This window comes from Spizellomyces punctatus, assembly GCF_000182565.1.
Source record: "Spizellomyces punctatus DAOM BR117 chromosome Unknown supercont1.7, whole genome shotgun sequence".
Lineage (NCBI taxonomy): Eukaryota > Fungi > Chytridiomycota > Chytridiomycetes > Spizellomycetales > Spizellomycetaceae > Spizellomyces > Spizellomyces punctatus.
In genome coordinates this window covers 283,397-298,754 of record NW_015971543.1, presented here as the reverse complement: position 1 = coordinate 298,754, position 15,358 = coordinate 283,397, and the positions used below count along the sequence as shown (strand labels likewise).

Genomic DNA, 15,358 nt, shown 5'->3' with positions numbered 1-15,358 from the left:
CGTAAGCGTCAGTTTCCGATCAGATCTGTAACCAGAGGAAAGAAATATCACCTCTAATTGTTTCCTTCCCTTGACTGCAGACGGTCCAGAGCTTCTCGTTTAGCATGTCATCATCAGGTCGCAATGGCCCTACAGCTCTTCCAACAGACATCCTTCTCATCCTCTTTACCCGACTACACACGAATCCACCTTGTCTAGATGATTTAATTTTATCCTGCAAAGGCGTTTGTAGGGCTTGGAGAAATGCAGTGGAGTGGGTACTTCAAAAACCTGAGTGGGGTGTTCAAAAAGGGTTCAGTAAAGGGGATGGACATGGTAGGGTGTTTGATCTCGGCATGGAAGTTGGACCCAATGTGGGCTGGGTTGATTTCCCATTACACTATGGAAGAGGGAGTGTACCGACAGAACCAGAGTCTTGGACGATGCGTGTAATGCTTCACCCGACCCTCCACGGCGGCCCCCTTGTTACGATCCACACACGAACATCGTCGCACCCCACCACGCACACCTTGATCGTTGATGGATCTTCTGGACTAGAATCCCTCCAGCAATGTCTACGAAGAGTTGGTCGAACGACTTGGCGTGATATCCAACTACGCACCTCTGCTGGCTTTGACACTACTGACCCAACTCTGGGCAATCTTGAGGACATAGTTCGCAAAAATACGATAAGTGAAGAGGAAGAGCAGAGAGCATCCGTCGATGATGGGTTTTTCTTTGGCGGTGCAGATACTATTTCTCAGTTTCATGGGATTCGCCATGGAGAGGTGGCGGAGGTTGTACCGTCCTTTGGTTCCCAAGTAGAGGGTACTTGGATTCATGATGGCCATTGTGTGAGAGGCTTGACAAATAAAGATTCTGATCTGCGCGAATGGTGGGACTGCGGTCATACGACATGGAAACATTCGCGTAGGTTGTGGGGTCGACATGGTCGGATGGGTGGCATGGGACCAGATCGAGCTGGGGATGCGGGAGAAAACGATCAGTCAGAGCAAAATGAGATTGCCGATGTACGTGATTGGTTTGCAAAATTTGTCAGCGGGAATGTTGAGCAGATAGCGGACAGAACCGAGGAGGATCCTTATCGGTATGCAGGACTGATGATTGGAAGTAGGGCTGGTTTGGATGTGTTGGACAAGTTTCTGGCAAAAAGAGCCTTGCGAGGAAAGCAGAAAAATGAGTGCAAGACGGTACCTACGTACTTATTCGCAATAGTAAGTGTCTGTTTCTTTGCTCTCATTGCATATTGGACCAAGTTCCCGTCTCACTCGTCTCACTTTGTTTCTCTAGCTTCCATCCATCAACGCGCACGCTCCAGAGGACAGACCTCTTCCGATACCGGTAACAACTGTACTCTCTCCAGAACCGGAACCGAGCACACATAACGAGGGCACTGGCAAGGAAACGCAGACGGATTTTTGTCACCAATGGCAATACCACCAGCATTGTCAGTCTGCACACGCAAGGACTGGAACGTCAGAAGAAACTATGCTATCCAAGGAGGAAAAGGAAAATCCGTACACCAAGTTCAAAGCTACCATTTGTAAGTACTCATTCATCAAAATTGGCATCGCAATTGTGACCCACTTACATGTCCAATTATCAGATTTTGTTTGGCCAGATTACACAACCTGCAGTCATGCAGCCACACCTGATCAACCACAAGGCATTCTTGACCGTCGCTTTTCCGCGCTATCCGATATCGCACAGACCATCACCATTACCCCCGCACCGGACGAAACAGACCCAACGTCAACAAGCACAACAACCACCTCTACGTCGACATATGATTTGTGCGACTCGTTCATGAGTAGCCCAGACGCTTCATCATCTCGAATCCTGCAAACAATCGAAGACATCCTTGATGCGCGTCGGCCGCTTGATCAAACAGGTCGATTGGATATGACAAAATCAGACATGGACCCATTTTATATAGTCCTCTCCCAGCGCAATCTGAAAAACTTTGAGAGCATACTACATGGAGCCGGTTTACGAGCTGGTAGCTCGACAAGGTGGTTAAGGCTTTCACCGCGTTGGCGGCGCTACGGTCTTTTGGGAATGAATGAAGATGAAACAGGCTCTAGCGCTTTTGCCTTTGACTTTGGAAAGCGTAAGGATGTGCGAGCTGACGGCGCCGTTTTCTTTGCGGAAGGCGCTGTTGGATTTGACGCAAACTTTGGTAAACCATCTGTGGCGTTAGGAGTGGATGAGATATGAGAATGCCGCGGTGAACAGCTTGGCGATAGCTTCATGATGTATGAGTGACTTATTCTTAGTGTAGAGGTGACAGAAAATGGCACTAGCTACTACACCAGGGAATAAACCGGCGACAACCGGTTCGGAAAAGCTAACTAACTACTAGGCAATTATGCACGCAATACGTAACGGTTGTTCTAACCGGATAACTGCCCACCACCACACGCGGTCCCTACTAGGCCTTGATCCAGAACTCTTGATGGCATTGAAGCCAGACTCTTGCATCCAGGAGCGAATCGACTGGGCAGCGTCACAAGCTGGGGGATTTTCAGGGACAAGGCTTGGAGACTAGAGAAAAAAACTGCATGTCAGTGACAGAATAACATGAAAAGAGATGATGCCATCAGTACATACCAACCAAGCTCAACTAATGTGGCAGCATAATAACAGCTTTGTTGGTTCCGAAGCTGCGCTGGTTCCAGTTGCTGGTAGTCGGGAGGGCGAGGTCCTCAGCACCAGAGCAGTACTCTCATGATGGACTTGAGAGTTGCTTGAGCGTTTGGCAGATGCTTTGAGAGTCGAGGAACTGGTGAGGAAGGGGAGAGAGGGAAGAGACAGAAGGCCCCCCTTTATAGACCTCGAATGTGGCAAAATGGGGTCCAGCTGAAAGAAAAAACGTTACATTAGCATGTGCCACACCGCAGTTTGGAGAACATTAGCATGCATGCCTCACCGCTTTGAGCGATAGATGGGGGTTCTGATTATGCGATACGATTAACCGGACTAATCCGGATAATAATGGGTCCTAGTGCCATTTTCAACCACGTTCACACTATGAATATGACAGCATAGGACTGCGGTAATGGTTAACGGGATAATATTGCTATCTACAAATTATATACACATATCGATTTCAGGATTGACATCTGAAATATTGTATCCGTTTAAAAAGGACATTTCGATAAGAAGTCCTCAGTTTTGTGGTTGTCTGCGCTACACAAATCTGTATTATGGCCTGCAACGTCCTTTCTGTCGAGCTGTCCTGGATTTTGACGCGTTCCATCTGTTGGAGATGAGCAAGATGCTGTACCAGAATGGGTCTGTTGCTCCGTAATGCTGCACCTACCTCGTTGGATGCAATGGAATTTCTAGATTTGTTGTATGCATTTTTTTACTGTGCGCCACGTACGATCCATTTCCTCGCTGGTTTTCATATTTTATTGCGACCAATCCAAGTGCAACTGTGAATAAAGTCAGGGGAGAAACTTTGCGAGATTTTACCTTGGGAATAGTTTACGGACATTCTTATCTCAAACGTATTATGCGAATGCAGGGTTTCCGCTGGTAATTGGCGCCTATCGCGCATGAAAGAAACTTACGGCGGAAAAGCGATGTGTTGAGGACTGAACCACGGAATATCCAGATTTTCACATATCAGGGTCTTTCATCCTGTTGTCAGATTTCGAACTATTTTCAGAAAACAATGACAACGCAGCTACTTCCGACCAAGGAGGCGTTTATAGTTTGTGAAGAGTGAAACAACTACGGAAGAGCCGGAGGTTCGGTTGTAGTCCAAGTAATACCTGGAAGTTATATTCATTGAAGTTACCCTCGTTTTTTATGCCGGAAAAAAACCGGAGAATGGCATGTCATCATTCAAAATTGGTGGGACCGTAGTTTCCTTTATTTATGGTTATTTATGGGATAATTCTTTATTCGCAAGAAGTTGATGGAAATTGCTAGTTCATATTGACTAGTAGATTAGCTGTTGAGGGACTATGTTACGGCTGGCCTACTTACAGAACTTACAGAAGTTTTATTTCCGCATCATCATTTGAGGACTCGAATGAGGCCAAATATCTCAGTCAATATGTTCTGATTGCATCCACTTCTTCTTGAAGTTTCAATCAGTTCATCAGTTCCGGATGTCAAACAATAACCAGACTGCCCGACCATATTTGTTATTTTCACGCGCTAATGTTTGCGGGCTATTCATTTGCATGATCCTTCAGCCATATTGAAAGTGTGGCCCAAAGTTACCAAAGTCGAATGTGAACATCTTATTAGTACATGGAGCCAGAACTTTAATTACCGACAGAATTTGGAATTTATTCTGTCAAAGTTACTATGTGGGCAACATAGCATGGAGCCACTGAGTTTAGTTTGTTGTTTGCACCTGGCAACCGAGGGAGTCCCTTCCAGAAGCCCTCCGCTCCTTTGATTTGAGGCCTATGTTTGAGTGCCGATATGGTTAGGTCAAAATGAAGGACAAGTGAATCGGCGTTCTTTGCGATTTGCATGTCGGAAGCCAAAAGTTTGAATACATCTATTGTGGCTATACCACATACTAATGGAGACCTTCATATGGTGTCCTAATTCCAAAGATAACAGACATTGCCATATTATAAATAGTTCAGGCCAGTTGCCCGGTGATTTAAGTGTCATTTCACAATCTTTATGACTTGCCTAGAATGTTATCCCGAACGCTAGTTTCTCTATTGCGATGGCTAAGTTTGATCGCCCCCGGTGTAATGGCTGGCACAGGGCCAGCGGAACTGCGGTTTCATGTGATGCTGCCCTTTTCTAATTACACTATAGAGACGGTGAGCATATCAGATTACAAGTACAGTTCTGTCGCCTATAGCTGTAACATGACGGTCTTCTGGTCTGGCAGTCCTCCATTCAAAAGTCCCTTGACCTCGTTGTGAACACAACCAACAGCAACAACGATCTCCTACCGGGAGCCACCATAAGACTATCATATCTTGATACAAAAAAGAGCAAGAGCAACACTGTCAATTTGGGTATCAACGCTGTTGCGGTGAGTGCATTTTAATTGCCTGGGATTAACTTGTATGATTCATAATGTGCTTACCGGCTGCCGCCATCCTTGACATGAAGAATAAAAGCCATGGGGTGCTTGGCGAGTTCAATTCTGGTGCTACGGAAGTGCTTTCTTATGTTTTGCAAAATCACCATATTTTGCAATGCTCCGGCGCATCAACTGCTACAACCTTTGAAGACAAGACGGTGAGTTGCATCGTTAAGATTATAAACGGAATGATTTGCTTTGCATTGCTCACTATTTCGTGTCTGTAACGGCAGGTATTTCCAAATTTTTGGCGAACAATTCCATCAGATGATAAGACTGGAACGGCTATAGTCAATTATGCTGCTGCCATGAATTGGAAGAAGATCGCCATCATTGCGTCGGACACCGTCTATGGTCAGTCAATGGCCGACGCAGCTGTCCGTCGTGCTGCTCAATTAAATGTGGAGGTACTCTCCCGCTTGGGTTTCACTGTCGGTGGTCAGACTTTGGATTTCTCGGTCATTACGGCTACCAATGCTCGAATCATTGTATTTTGCGGAATGTATGACGAGTTCAGCAGTTTATATCGCCATGCATACGAGGCTGGTCTAGTCGGGAAGGACTATGTTTGGATTGGAGGAGAAAATATGAGAAGTATTGTAGAATACATGAGAAGTCAGGTCCCGAATAACAGCCATTTGTTGCGTGGTATGCTTACACGTATTCATACTTTTGGTGTGAATCGACAAACTCACTCTGCTTCCATTGCAGGATTTGTGATGAGTACCCCACGCGATTTCTCAGGAACAAAAGGAGATGATTTCCTGAAAAAGTAGGAGGACGTTACGTCGATATAAAGTTTTGTTTACGTAGCCTTAAGGTCTAACCTTGCAACTGCATCCAGCTTTACCGCTACGTACGGCAGCGAGCCAGCCCAGTACTCAGGGTTCTACGTCGATTGTTTACTCGGACTGATACATTCTTACCACAACATGCTCCAAAATTATACAATCAGCGAAATAGGTACGTAGTCTCGAATCATTGAAACCTAACTATTGCCAATTCTGACTTTGATGATAAATGTAGCTGCTCAAACATTTCCAGCACTTACGCTTCAGACATTCCTACAGAAAAACCTCGTAGGTGTCACTGGAGATATCCTTCTGGATGATAATTATGAGCGTGTCAATGCATACAATGTTTTCAACTGGAACGGAGAAAGTTTTGCCCCGGTTGCGGTATCCGACGAATATTCCGTTGTTACGCATCTCTCGACAAAGCCTATCTTCTTTGACGGTACCACCACAGTACCACGGGACAGTCCACTTTTGGTCCCGGTGTTCATCGACATGAGTTCACCGTTAACTATAGTAGCGTTTCTGCTCTACAGCATCATGCTCGCAGTGGTGGTTGTTTCCTTGGCATTGGTTGTTATTTTCAGGCACGAGAAGACTCTCAAGGCTGTCTCGTCTCTGTTTTGTTTCTTCATTTTGCTGGGACTCGGGCTGGTACTCCTTGGAGTTTTTGTGGACGCTGCTCGGCCGACGGCTTTGGCATGCACAACGTATGCCTGGCTGCTTATTATTGGTATTAGTATGGTCTTGGTAGGAACTTCACGCATTAATGACGTCGTCAACAAGTGTTTCTAACCTTTGCCGCATGTCAACCACCAGGTCAATTTGTTGGTTAAACTTTGGCGGATCTATTGGATATTCGACAACCGAGTGCTCCACAGCAACGCGATGCCCGATGTGGTTCTTCTTAGGGCCAGTGGGACCTTGCTTTTATTTCCAGTGCTGCTCCTCTGCATATGGTCCGGTCTCTCGCCACGACAATCTCGTCGAGTGGAGAACACATCGGCGGGGACGTACACTGATGTTTGCTCGTCTCCTAATACAGCGGTACAGAATGGAGTTACTATTGCATTGGAGGTCTACGCTGGGCTCTTGATGTTGTGTTTGACTTTCTTGGGTGAGTTGTAATGGTAACGTTCGATTTTATAGACACAATTCAGAAGCTGACATAAATCATCGTACAGCAATCAAAACCCGACAAGTTTGGTCAGAGTTTAATGAGAGCAAATTCATTGGATTGACTGTTTACAACATTCTTGTCTGCTGCGGCATCATTATCGCTACCCTCAGCTTGTCGGACCAGAATCCGTTAACTGAATTCCGAATCCGAACGTTCGTGATATTATTAGCTGTCACAGTTACGTACGCATGCTGCATCGGTCGACATCTTCTCCGCGTCCTCCTGTTGCGGGCAAGGGTGGAATTGACGGCAAGCAAAAGTGTCAAACAGCTACAATTGCATGGCAAACTCTCTGTCACTCGTTCAGACGAGAAGAGGTCCTTGTTCAATCACCAGCCAGCGGTAAGTGCGCAAAGTTAAGGTTATTTGATATTGCTTTCTCTGAGCATTCCTCTGCCTTTCAGACGATTCTGCAAGGAACATATCCCGTAAAGAATTACAGTTCCCTTGCTTCTGTATGGAGGAAGCACACCATGACCGCGACTAGTGCACCGGGCCGTATTTTAACTCTGGTTGACTGCTCTGCCGCTGATTCCACGTTTGTCGGCACCAGCATAATGCTCGACAAAGCGTTCTGCGACATACGGATAGTTCCAAAAGAATTGTTAGACATTCGTGGGCTGGAGAATATTCTAGAGATCAAATATTGCAAGCAGACCTTATGGGTTCAAATGGATAGTGCTGAGAAAGCGGAAGAGTGGGAGACCTTCTTGGCGGCAGAAGCTAATATTTCGTCGCCCAGATGTTTGTCCCCGATCCAAGCGAATTCCGGGAGGCAATTGGCCTCCGGCAAGGGGAGTGGAGGAGTTTAATGAGCTCAGGATGTAGATCCTACTAGCATATATTATACTAGCCTAGAAGATAGAAAACTGCAAAGGTCACTATTTGTTTAAAAAGTGTAGTAAAGTAGTCGAATAACTATAGTAGTTAACTAGTGATATTCCTGGCGATCATGTGGCTTGGACCACGTGGTTAATTTGAGGCAATTGCTGTGCTTATTGCTGAGAGCAAGCAAGAAGAGCCAAAAGCAACTTTCGCCCTTGACGGGGGCGGTTTGTTCCCGACATGACACGGCCAGACTCTACCTACACCCTTCCGCCAAGACCTCCCAAGGCTCTTTTGGCAGGAACAAAGCAGCCCTCACTACAAAATCAGCCGCATTCGCAGCATCATACTCAGTTTAACACTGCCACTCTCGACAGCTCAATGCCGCCAAGAACGTTGGACAAGGTCTTGGACCAACTGCACCCATTCGGCTTCCCCTCCTGGATGGACAATGATAAATTACAGCTGCCACTCGCCAATACACAATCACCTCCCCCCAAGCCTCCTCGCAAAACGCTGAATCCTGACGTAGCACCCTCAGCAGAACCAACTCAGCAACCACGAGCAGTCCCACCACCCAAGCCCGCTAGACATAGGACCGTGCAATCCATTGCGGCGGCAGCCGCACATGCACTGAAAGACGGAGTTATGCGACCCACATCCCTTGTTGTGCAGACACAAGCCAAATCACCAGTGCTACCTGTTCCAGATACACGACCGCAGACGTGGTACACCACCAGTAGAGAATCCGCAGCTCGCACCTCGACTCTATGGTCTGCCCTAGGTTTTAACAAGAGTCCTTCTTCATCTTCGCTATCGCTGCAGTGCACTTCTCCAACATTCAAAACACCCACATCCGCCACTCTTCACCCACAGGACATTCAACTACTGATATCGCTCGGGGACTCGCTCATGACAGGGCTGTGCTTGGACGACCCTAGTCACACACCCGTGCTGAACCTATCAAAGCAGACAAACAAACACCTTGCATGGCTCTTGTCCGGCGAGCAGAGACATAAGACATGTATTGCTGGATCTCATCCGAGCGTCATATCTGTAGGAAAATTATTGAAAACATTCTCCCCGAATTTGGTCGGACTGAGCCAGACAAAAACCCGATGTGGAGCTAGACATGATGGAGGATGGAATTTTGCTCGATCTGGAACGACGGCTAGAGATGTAAGAGATCAGGTCGTCGACCTCATATCCAAACTCAATAAGCCTGAAGCCACGTCAATGAAAAACGCGTGGAAAATGGTTTTTGTGTGGGTTGGAGCGAATGATGTACTCTTGGACTGGTCTGGAGATTTGAAGGCTGAAGCGGACCAACGCGTTTGTCAACCACTTGTCGAAGCGTTACAGCTGTTGCGGAGCTGCGTCGACAAGTGTTTTGTATGTCTCTTGACGATTCCGGACGTGTCTGGCATTCTGGGTCCTGAATCATCTAATGCCGATATCCTCCTCTGTCGCCGAAAATGTCAGGCGGTGAACAACAGCATTCGACGAGTCGTACACGACTACGATTGGTCGCCCGTTACGCAATTTAAAGTCACGATACAACCGACCATTGAGGAACCTATTGATCAACATGTCTATAAACGCTTCCTTGCGAGCGCTGCAGACGGTGCGCACCCAAATTGGAGGGCGCATCAAGGATTTGCGAAATGTGTGTGGAATAACTTGTTCAAAAGTGAAGAAGATAAATTAATTGGATTTGAAGATGTCGTTAAGGCAGAATGGGTGTGGCCTGGGGAGGGAGTATACTTTGCTTGATAATTTGCTTGTTAATGTTTTTTATATTTTGGTGGGTAATGTACATGCGTGTGGTGCATGCATTTGTAAATATGAAAAGGGACGTTTTCTCCGTCTGGAGGGGAGTTTTTAATCAATCAACCCATTCTATTTCGGAGGATGACCGTTGCATCTGTACAGAGTTTACAACAGAGTATACCATACTGTCCGTCGAGGAGGGTGAAACTGGGGATAGTATAGGTTTTGTCAACCTTGTATAGTACGGGTGCTACCAGCAAAGCTCTAATTAGCGCTACTAGTCCAGTAATTAAAACAAATAACAGAGGAAACAAACCTGCCGCACGAGATTCGCGTAATATTTTTGTAGCATCTCTACATTGGCAGCCAAATGCCAATCGATCAAAAATAAAAATTCCAATTCGAGAATGTTGAGTTCCTTTGTTGTAATTCCGCCCACTTTGGCATACATTGTATTCGTCTGCCATGCCAGAGATGTAAGTTCAAGAACAATACGAACGATACGTCCGTTTTTCAGGAAGAAACTCATACCAGATATGAATCGCACAGCGCCTTGGAGGCGCATGTAATCCCGGTAATGACAAATCGATGTACCGTCAAGCTTGAAATAGTGAATCCCCGATGACGCTCGCAAACGCGATCAATGTAAATCAACAGTATCAACAGGCACACACGTTCAATCGACGCATATTTCACGATCCGCTTGAGGTACTCTGGTATACTTATTCCTGGTGGTGCGCGCGAGTGGAACCGGGTCAAATTTGAGCTTGTTAGCGGTATTTGGTCGTTGTGGGATGTGAGGCGGATTAACATGTCAGCTGCGGGGAGGGTGCCGATTAATAAAAGAAACACAAAGGATCCGCAAGGAAAATTAAGTTACCTATTAGCTGGGTTAGGTGATTGACGTCAACGAGGTGGAAGTACTCTGGGAGTTGGACCGTTGGAGGCAGGGGTGAAGGCTTTATAGACGACATTGATAGCATGGGCACAAGGAGGGAAACGATGGGGAAGCGAGGTGGAAGAAGAGTCTGCGCACTCTGTGTTTTGTGTGTGGACGTGCGTGTGGGTATGCGTCTTGTGTGTTGCCCGTGCGTGGAGCAGGTGCCTGCTTCACCTAAAACGCTTGTCTGGATATACTTTGGAGACCGACAATATCTGACGCAACAGCGTTAACCGTTCGGATGGTAGTCGTGGGGTTGTAATAATATTATCCTCCACTGGATAGGCGTAGAAGTGAATAACTTAAAACTGCAACAATACATTAGCGGATGCGCAGATGCCCCTTCTCCTCCACTCCAAAACCATGAACGCAAACACTCACCCAAAATGTCCAAAAAAGCCTGTCAGTCTCTATATATCTCTTGTTTTCTTCTAACGAAGGAAATAACTTGACCCCAAGAGTCTTTTATAAAGTCATGTTGCCGGTTGTGCTCAGTGGCCCTGCTTCAGGATGAGTTGGGTTTTTGCTTATTCGTTTAAAGCTTGCATGTTGTATGTCGCAACCACCAGCGAGAGCGCGTGCTGCAATGAGTGGTGTTGAATTGAAATGAATGGTTGGAGGAGAACGTGAGCATGCGTCACGTGTACAGAGTGGTTGGAAATGCTTTTGACAAGAATTGTGTTATTTTTGACGCTCATTTGAAGGCTTTCTTGATAGTTAGCCCTACTTTTTGGCCCTGGAGGTGAGTTGGGCCTTTGATGACGACCAAGAATGTTGCACGCAGTCGCTATAATTACATATCCTACTACAATTCCTACTTTCTGCTAATCTTATCCAATCTTCTATTTACACCCTGAATTCTATCGGTTTGCTCCATCACATTCCCTTCCGTCCTTGAAATGACATGGCTCTGTCGCTCTATCTCTTGTCCCATCGCCTGCGCTTGGTACTTGATTCCCTTGACAATATTACTAATCTGTCCCATATTCTCCTCAATCACTTGTTCATGCATCTCAGATTTTATCTTGTCCTCCTCGTCCGCCCAGTCTCCCAGCATTCCGCCAGGCTTGACTGTGCTCTTGGGTTCGGCTCCTTTTGCGATAGCGCCAGGGAATTCCTCAGGTAAACTGCTAACACGTCGTCCCCACAGAGGTTTGCCGTCCGGTCCCTGCGGTGCTTTCCACTCAAATGGTTGGGAATCTTTTTGTTTAACTTGCTTTTCACCGCCAAATATTGGCCGGAGGAAGGAATCAGAGAGTTTGTCGAGGTACGAGGTTTTCGCTTCGGCAATTTTGATTTTGTGTCCAGTCTCTTCGGTTTTTTCATGTATTGAGTCAAGTTGTTCTAACAAAGCGAATGGACTTTTAGTCATGTTCGTCAAAGCTACATGGACTAATGCAAACCACATAGATCATCTCTACTTACCACCCTGTGCATTGAGCTTCACCAAGTTCTCCATTCCCAGCTGTTCCGTTTGCTTGGCGGTTGCCAATGCCCTAGCAGTAGCATTCGCAGACTCCTCCTGTACTTCTAGTGTTCTTTTAGAGAGGGCCACGAGCTGAGCAACCTCGTCGCCAACACTTTGGTCGTCATCTGGGCTTGGTGGTGCCCATGAGCGTCTGACTCCGGCACCAAATGGATTGCCTGTCTTGGTGGGTCTTGGTATCGCTTCCATTATTGTCTTGTCTCAAAATGTCGCTATGGAGAATTATCTGGAGCTCCAGTTGGGTATATTATGTGAACATTGAAAAGGGCTTGGCTATCTCCTGCGTGGCTAAGCATTTGGCTCTGCACAGCCATCACCGCTCGTGGCCGCGCGCCCCATTTACGGTCAACAGAGCCAGTTCCGAGAAGCTATGTGCCAGCCTATTCTTTCATCCATCCGCACTGGGTCGTAAGATAAGAAAACAGAGCTTACGAAAAAGACGATGAAAGAAGCACAACACATTGTCGGTCAATCGAACGAAATCAAAACATCAATAGTCTAGCATGAAGGCATATGCTGTAGAAACTAGCACATTCATAGTGTGGAGCCGGTGGACTTTGGCACTAGTACATAGATTCCAACCAATTTAATCATAATTTTACTCGATTTAGACTCATGAACTATGGTTTGATTCAAAAAATCCTATATAAGTCGTCGCCCATTTTCCCAGGCTTTCATCTTTTTCCACAGATATCATCATGCCACCAAAGAAAAAGCAAAAGCTTGAAAAGCTACCTACCTGCTTACATACTTGCAACAAGACTTCCTTTGCAAAAGCTTTCCTGCCTAATGAGACCTACCGACAGCGTCTTCTTGATTACATTGCCATTATCCATCAACTTGCTGACCATGCTTCCCATGCTCTCAAATTCTACATCCTCTCTGCGCCATCCGTTCCCATGGTAGATCAAGATACAATCGAAGCAATTCTCTATCTTCTCAACAAGGGGGAGGCTTGGCAACCAAGAACAGATGCAAAGAAGGTGCTATGCGGATGCTTGTTGCCATACATTTGTCAGTACTGCTGCATTGTCAGCTTTGTTCATCCAAATCTATGAGGTGAGCAGCAGTCAATTAATTACCTGACAGCAAGTATGATGATGAACCTGAAAGTCAATGTTCAAGAGCATTTTATGCAGATGCTCCTTTGATATATCAATCTGCGGCTCGATGTGAAGGGACAGAAGCAGCAACTGCCACCTAAAAGTGATGTGCAAAAGGCTTTCTTTGCTCATCTTCACTACTTGAAGTCAATTTTCCTTTTTGATACTGTGCCCGAGTCACTCGATGACTTGACTGCTGAAGAGAGTGAGCTTCTAGAAGAGATGTGGTCCTTCATTCCCCTTTCCGACCAGCCGCTCACATATTCAGTTGCTGTAGACCCTCTCGCCTTCTTCCCTGCCTACTGTTGGTTGTCAAGCCTATATGAAAAGCATGGATTTCGACGGTTCAGTGCAATCCCACTTCGCCACTCCCTCATCCAAAGCCATGTGCGGATCGACACCATCATTCTCTACTCTCATATTCTTTGCATCATGCAGCGAGAAGCAGAAGCATTAGAGAAGGATGATCTGTGGATGCGCGTCTGCAATCTACATACCAAGGCTTTTCGGTCTCGCTGCCATATGCAGTTTGAAGGCTCGATCACAATGGACAGTACCTCGGTTTCTGTGTATTTGAAACACCCCAATGCTGACAAGTACAGAAAGCATGGAGCGAGAAAGTCAGCAAAGACCCTAGAAGCTGAGGTGAAGGCAGTATATGTGGAGAACAACTTACCTGCTTGTTGAGCAGAGAATGTTGTTGCTATCGACCCAAACAAGCGTGACATTCTCTACTGCCAAGACAGCATTGGTACAACATTTCATTACACTGCAAACCAGTGAGCCATGGAGACAGGTAGCCATTGACAGCAAAGGCAAAGGCAGCAGATGAAGAAGGGGGATATTGACCTCATAGAATCATGAATTCCTAGCCACAAAACAATGAACCTCATGGATTTTACTCGCTACCTTCTTGTTCGCCATGCTGATTGGGATTGTCGCAAGGAGTTCTACTCACATCCTGCCCACACGTGGTGGAAATGGCACACATTCATAAACCATCAGAAGAGTGAATCAGACCTCATATCCAACATGTGCAACAAGTATGGTGAAAACTTTACTGTCATGATGGGTGATTGGAGCGATGCCAGTCGAACTGCAAGATTTCAGACCTCATCAAAGACAAAAGGTTGGCGCACCCTCTTTAAGCGGAGCAGGATCGGTACGACCGAATAAGGTTTTCAGCTGAATTTGAGAGGGGAAGGCGGTTCGTCGCGCTTCTCCACCATGTAACGGATTTTTTGTTGGTAGACTACAGTAAAGACAACTTGGGTCTCCTAGCAGGTTGTGTGGGTGTCCGTACTAGGAATCGTAGTCTCCAAATCCTTTCTTTGGGCGTCGGTAGCGACTTGGGGGCGAGAGGCAAGGAGAGTCGGTTAGTTGTGAACCGAGCAGGATTTAGAGGCTTCGGTACGGGTGATCAGGCCGTTGAAGCGCTCTGTTAGGTTCCTGTTAACCTAAGATTGGAGTTGAGAAGCGAGTTATGGGGATTTTGTGTCGCTACGGCTTCTGCCCCCGACTTATTTTATTGAATACATCCTTTTTATACAAGATTCTTGGATAAACTGTTAAACTAAACTAAACTAATGGGTGTCGCTGCACCGCAACTGATTTATTGGTGGCGGTACCGATCTCTTCCTTTTCCGCACTGGCTCGGGCCTCCACAGGTTGTACGAGGCACGCTGAAATCTAATGCGCCAATTGCCATTCTCCGAACCGGTTTTTTCGGTCGCGGTAACCCAATCGGTGGAGTTGGTCACGCGATTCGTGCTTCCCGCGTCCGATTTGGGCTTACTCGCGATCTCTCGAAGACGTCCTCGTCGTTACACTTCCTTGAAAAGGACTTCAAAACATGACCTCATTCAAGACCTTGGTGATGACAAGAAGGCAAGGTTGAAAAAGTCCATGGATTGCTGGGTTGTACCAACCCTAACTGTTTGCAGCAAGCCTGGACAATGCGCTACTGGAATCGAGATACACTGTCAACCTGCAACATGCTGGCAATCATGCAATCAATGTTGGATGGACACGGTAGACCAGAGGTGTTCAGGAGGGGTGTTCCAGTGGTAGCGTAGCGTAGACTAGTTAGATTAAGGTTTCCGAACCGGTTGTCGCGCGGTTCAATCCCTGGTGCGGGTGCTAGTGCCAATACCCACCGGCTCCGCACTACTAACCCCAATTGTAGAGCCAGT

At 46.5% G+C, this 15,358-nt stretch overlaps 6 protein-coding genes across 6 annotated transcripts; 4 read left to right on the top strand and 2 right to left on the bottom strand.

Annotated features, from left to right (window-relative positions):
* The first annotated feature begins 59 nt into the window (after positions 1 to 59).
* SPPG_04433 (uncharacterized protein) lies at positions 60 to 2,372 on the top strand. The gene is made up of 3 exons (XM_016752669.1): positions 60 to 1,214; positions 1,291 to 1,543; positions 1,607 to 2,372. Exons 1-3 carry the CDS (start codon positions 105 to 107, stop codon positions 2,215 to 2,217), a joined length of 1,974 nt encoding a protein of 657 aa, XP_016608131.1. The 5' UTR covers positions 60 to 104; the 3' UTR covers positions 2,218 to 2,372.
* Positions 2,373 to 5,061: 2,689 nt separating this feature from the next.
* SPPG_04432 (uncharacterized protein) lies at positions 5,062 to 7,854 on the top strand (the record flags this gene model as incomplete). Its single annotated transcript, XM_016752668.1, has 8 exons — positions 5,062 to 5,226; positions 5,302 to 5,716; positions 5,780 to 5,840; positions 5,913 to 6,031; positions 6,095 to 6,612; positions 6,682 to 6,979; positions 7,047 to 7,384; positions 7,447 to 7,854. 8 exons carry the CDS (start codon positions 5,062 to 5,064, stop codon positions 7,852 to 7,854), a joined length of 2,322 nt encoding a protein of 773 aa, XP_016608130.1.
* A 219-nt stretch (positions 7,855 to 8,073) lies between these two features.
* On the top strand, positions 8,074 to 9,963 carry SPPG_04431 (uncharacterized protein). The gene has a single exon (XM_016752667.1). The coding sequence runs from the start codon at positions 8,108 to 8,110 to the stop codon at positions 9,638 to 9,640; it is 1,533 nt and encodes a 510-aa protein (XP_016608129.1). The 5' UTR covers positions 8,074 to 8,107; the 3' UTR covers positions 9,641 to 9,963.
* SPPG_04430 (uncharacterized protein) lies at positions 9,640 to 11,156 on the bottom strand. Its single transcript, XM_016752666.1, has 5 exons — positions 10,959 to 11,156; positions 10,518 to 10,885; positions 10,169 to 10,455; positions 9,954 to 10,097; positions 9,640 to 9,887 (listed from the first exon to the last, which is right to left on the bottom strand). Exons 2-5 carry the CDS (start codon positions 10,618 to 10,620, stop codon positions 9,753 to 9,755), a joined length of 669 nt encoding a protein of 222 aa, XP_016608128.1. The 5' UTR covers positions 10,621 to 10,885; positions 10,959 to 11,156; the 3' UTR covers positions 9,640 to 9,752.
* Positions 11,157 to 11,250: 94 nt separating this feature from the next.
* Positions 11,251 to 12,334, bottom strand: SPPG_04429 (uncharacterized protein). Its single transcript, XM_016752665.1, has 2 exons — positions 12,003 to 12,334; positions 11,251 to 11,921 (listed from the first exon to the last, which is right to left on the bottom strand). The coding sequence occupies exons 1-2, from the start codon at positions 12,250 to 12,252 to the stop codon at positions 11,392 to 11,394; spliced, it is 780 nt and encodes a 259-aa protein (XP_016608127.1). The 5' UTR covers positions 12,253 to 12,334; the 3' UTR covers positions 11,251 to 11,391.
* A 427-nt stretch (positions 12,335 to 12,761) lies between these two features.
* SPPG_04428 (uncharacterized protein) lies at positions 12,762 to 13,853 on the top strand (the record flags this gene model as incomplete). The annotated part of the gene is made up of 2 exons (XM_016752664.1): positions 12,762 to 13,046; positions 13,242 to 13,853. The coding sequence occupies 2 exons, from the start codon at positions 12,762 to 12,764 to the stop codon at positions 13,851 to 13,853; spliced, it is 897 nt and encodes a 298-aa protein (XP_016608126.1).
* Between the last annotated feature and the right edge of the window lie 1,505 nt (positions 13,854 to 15,358).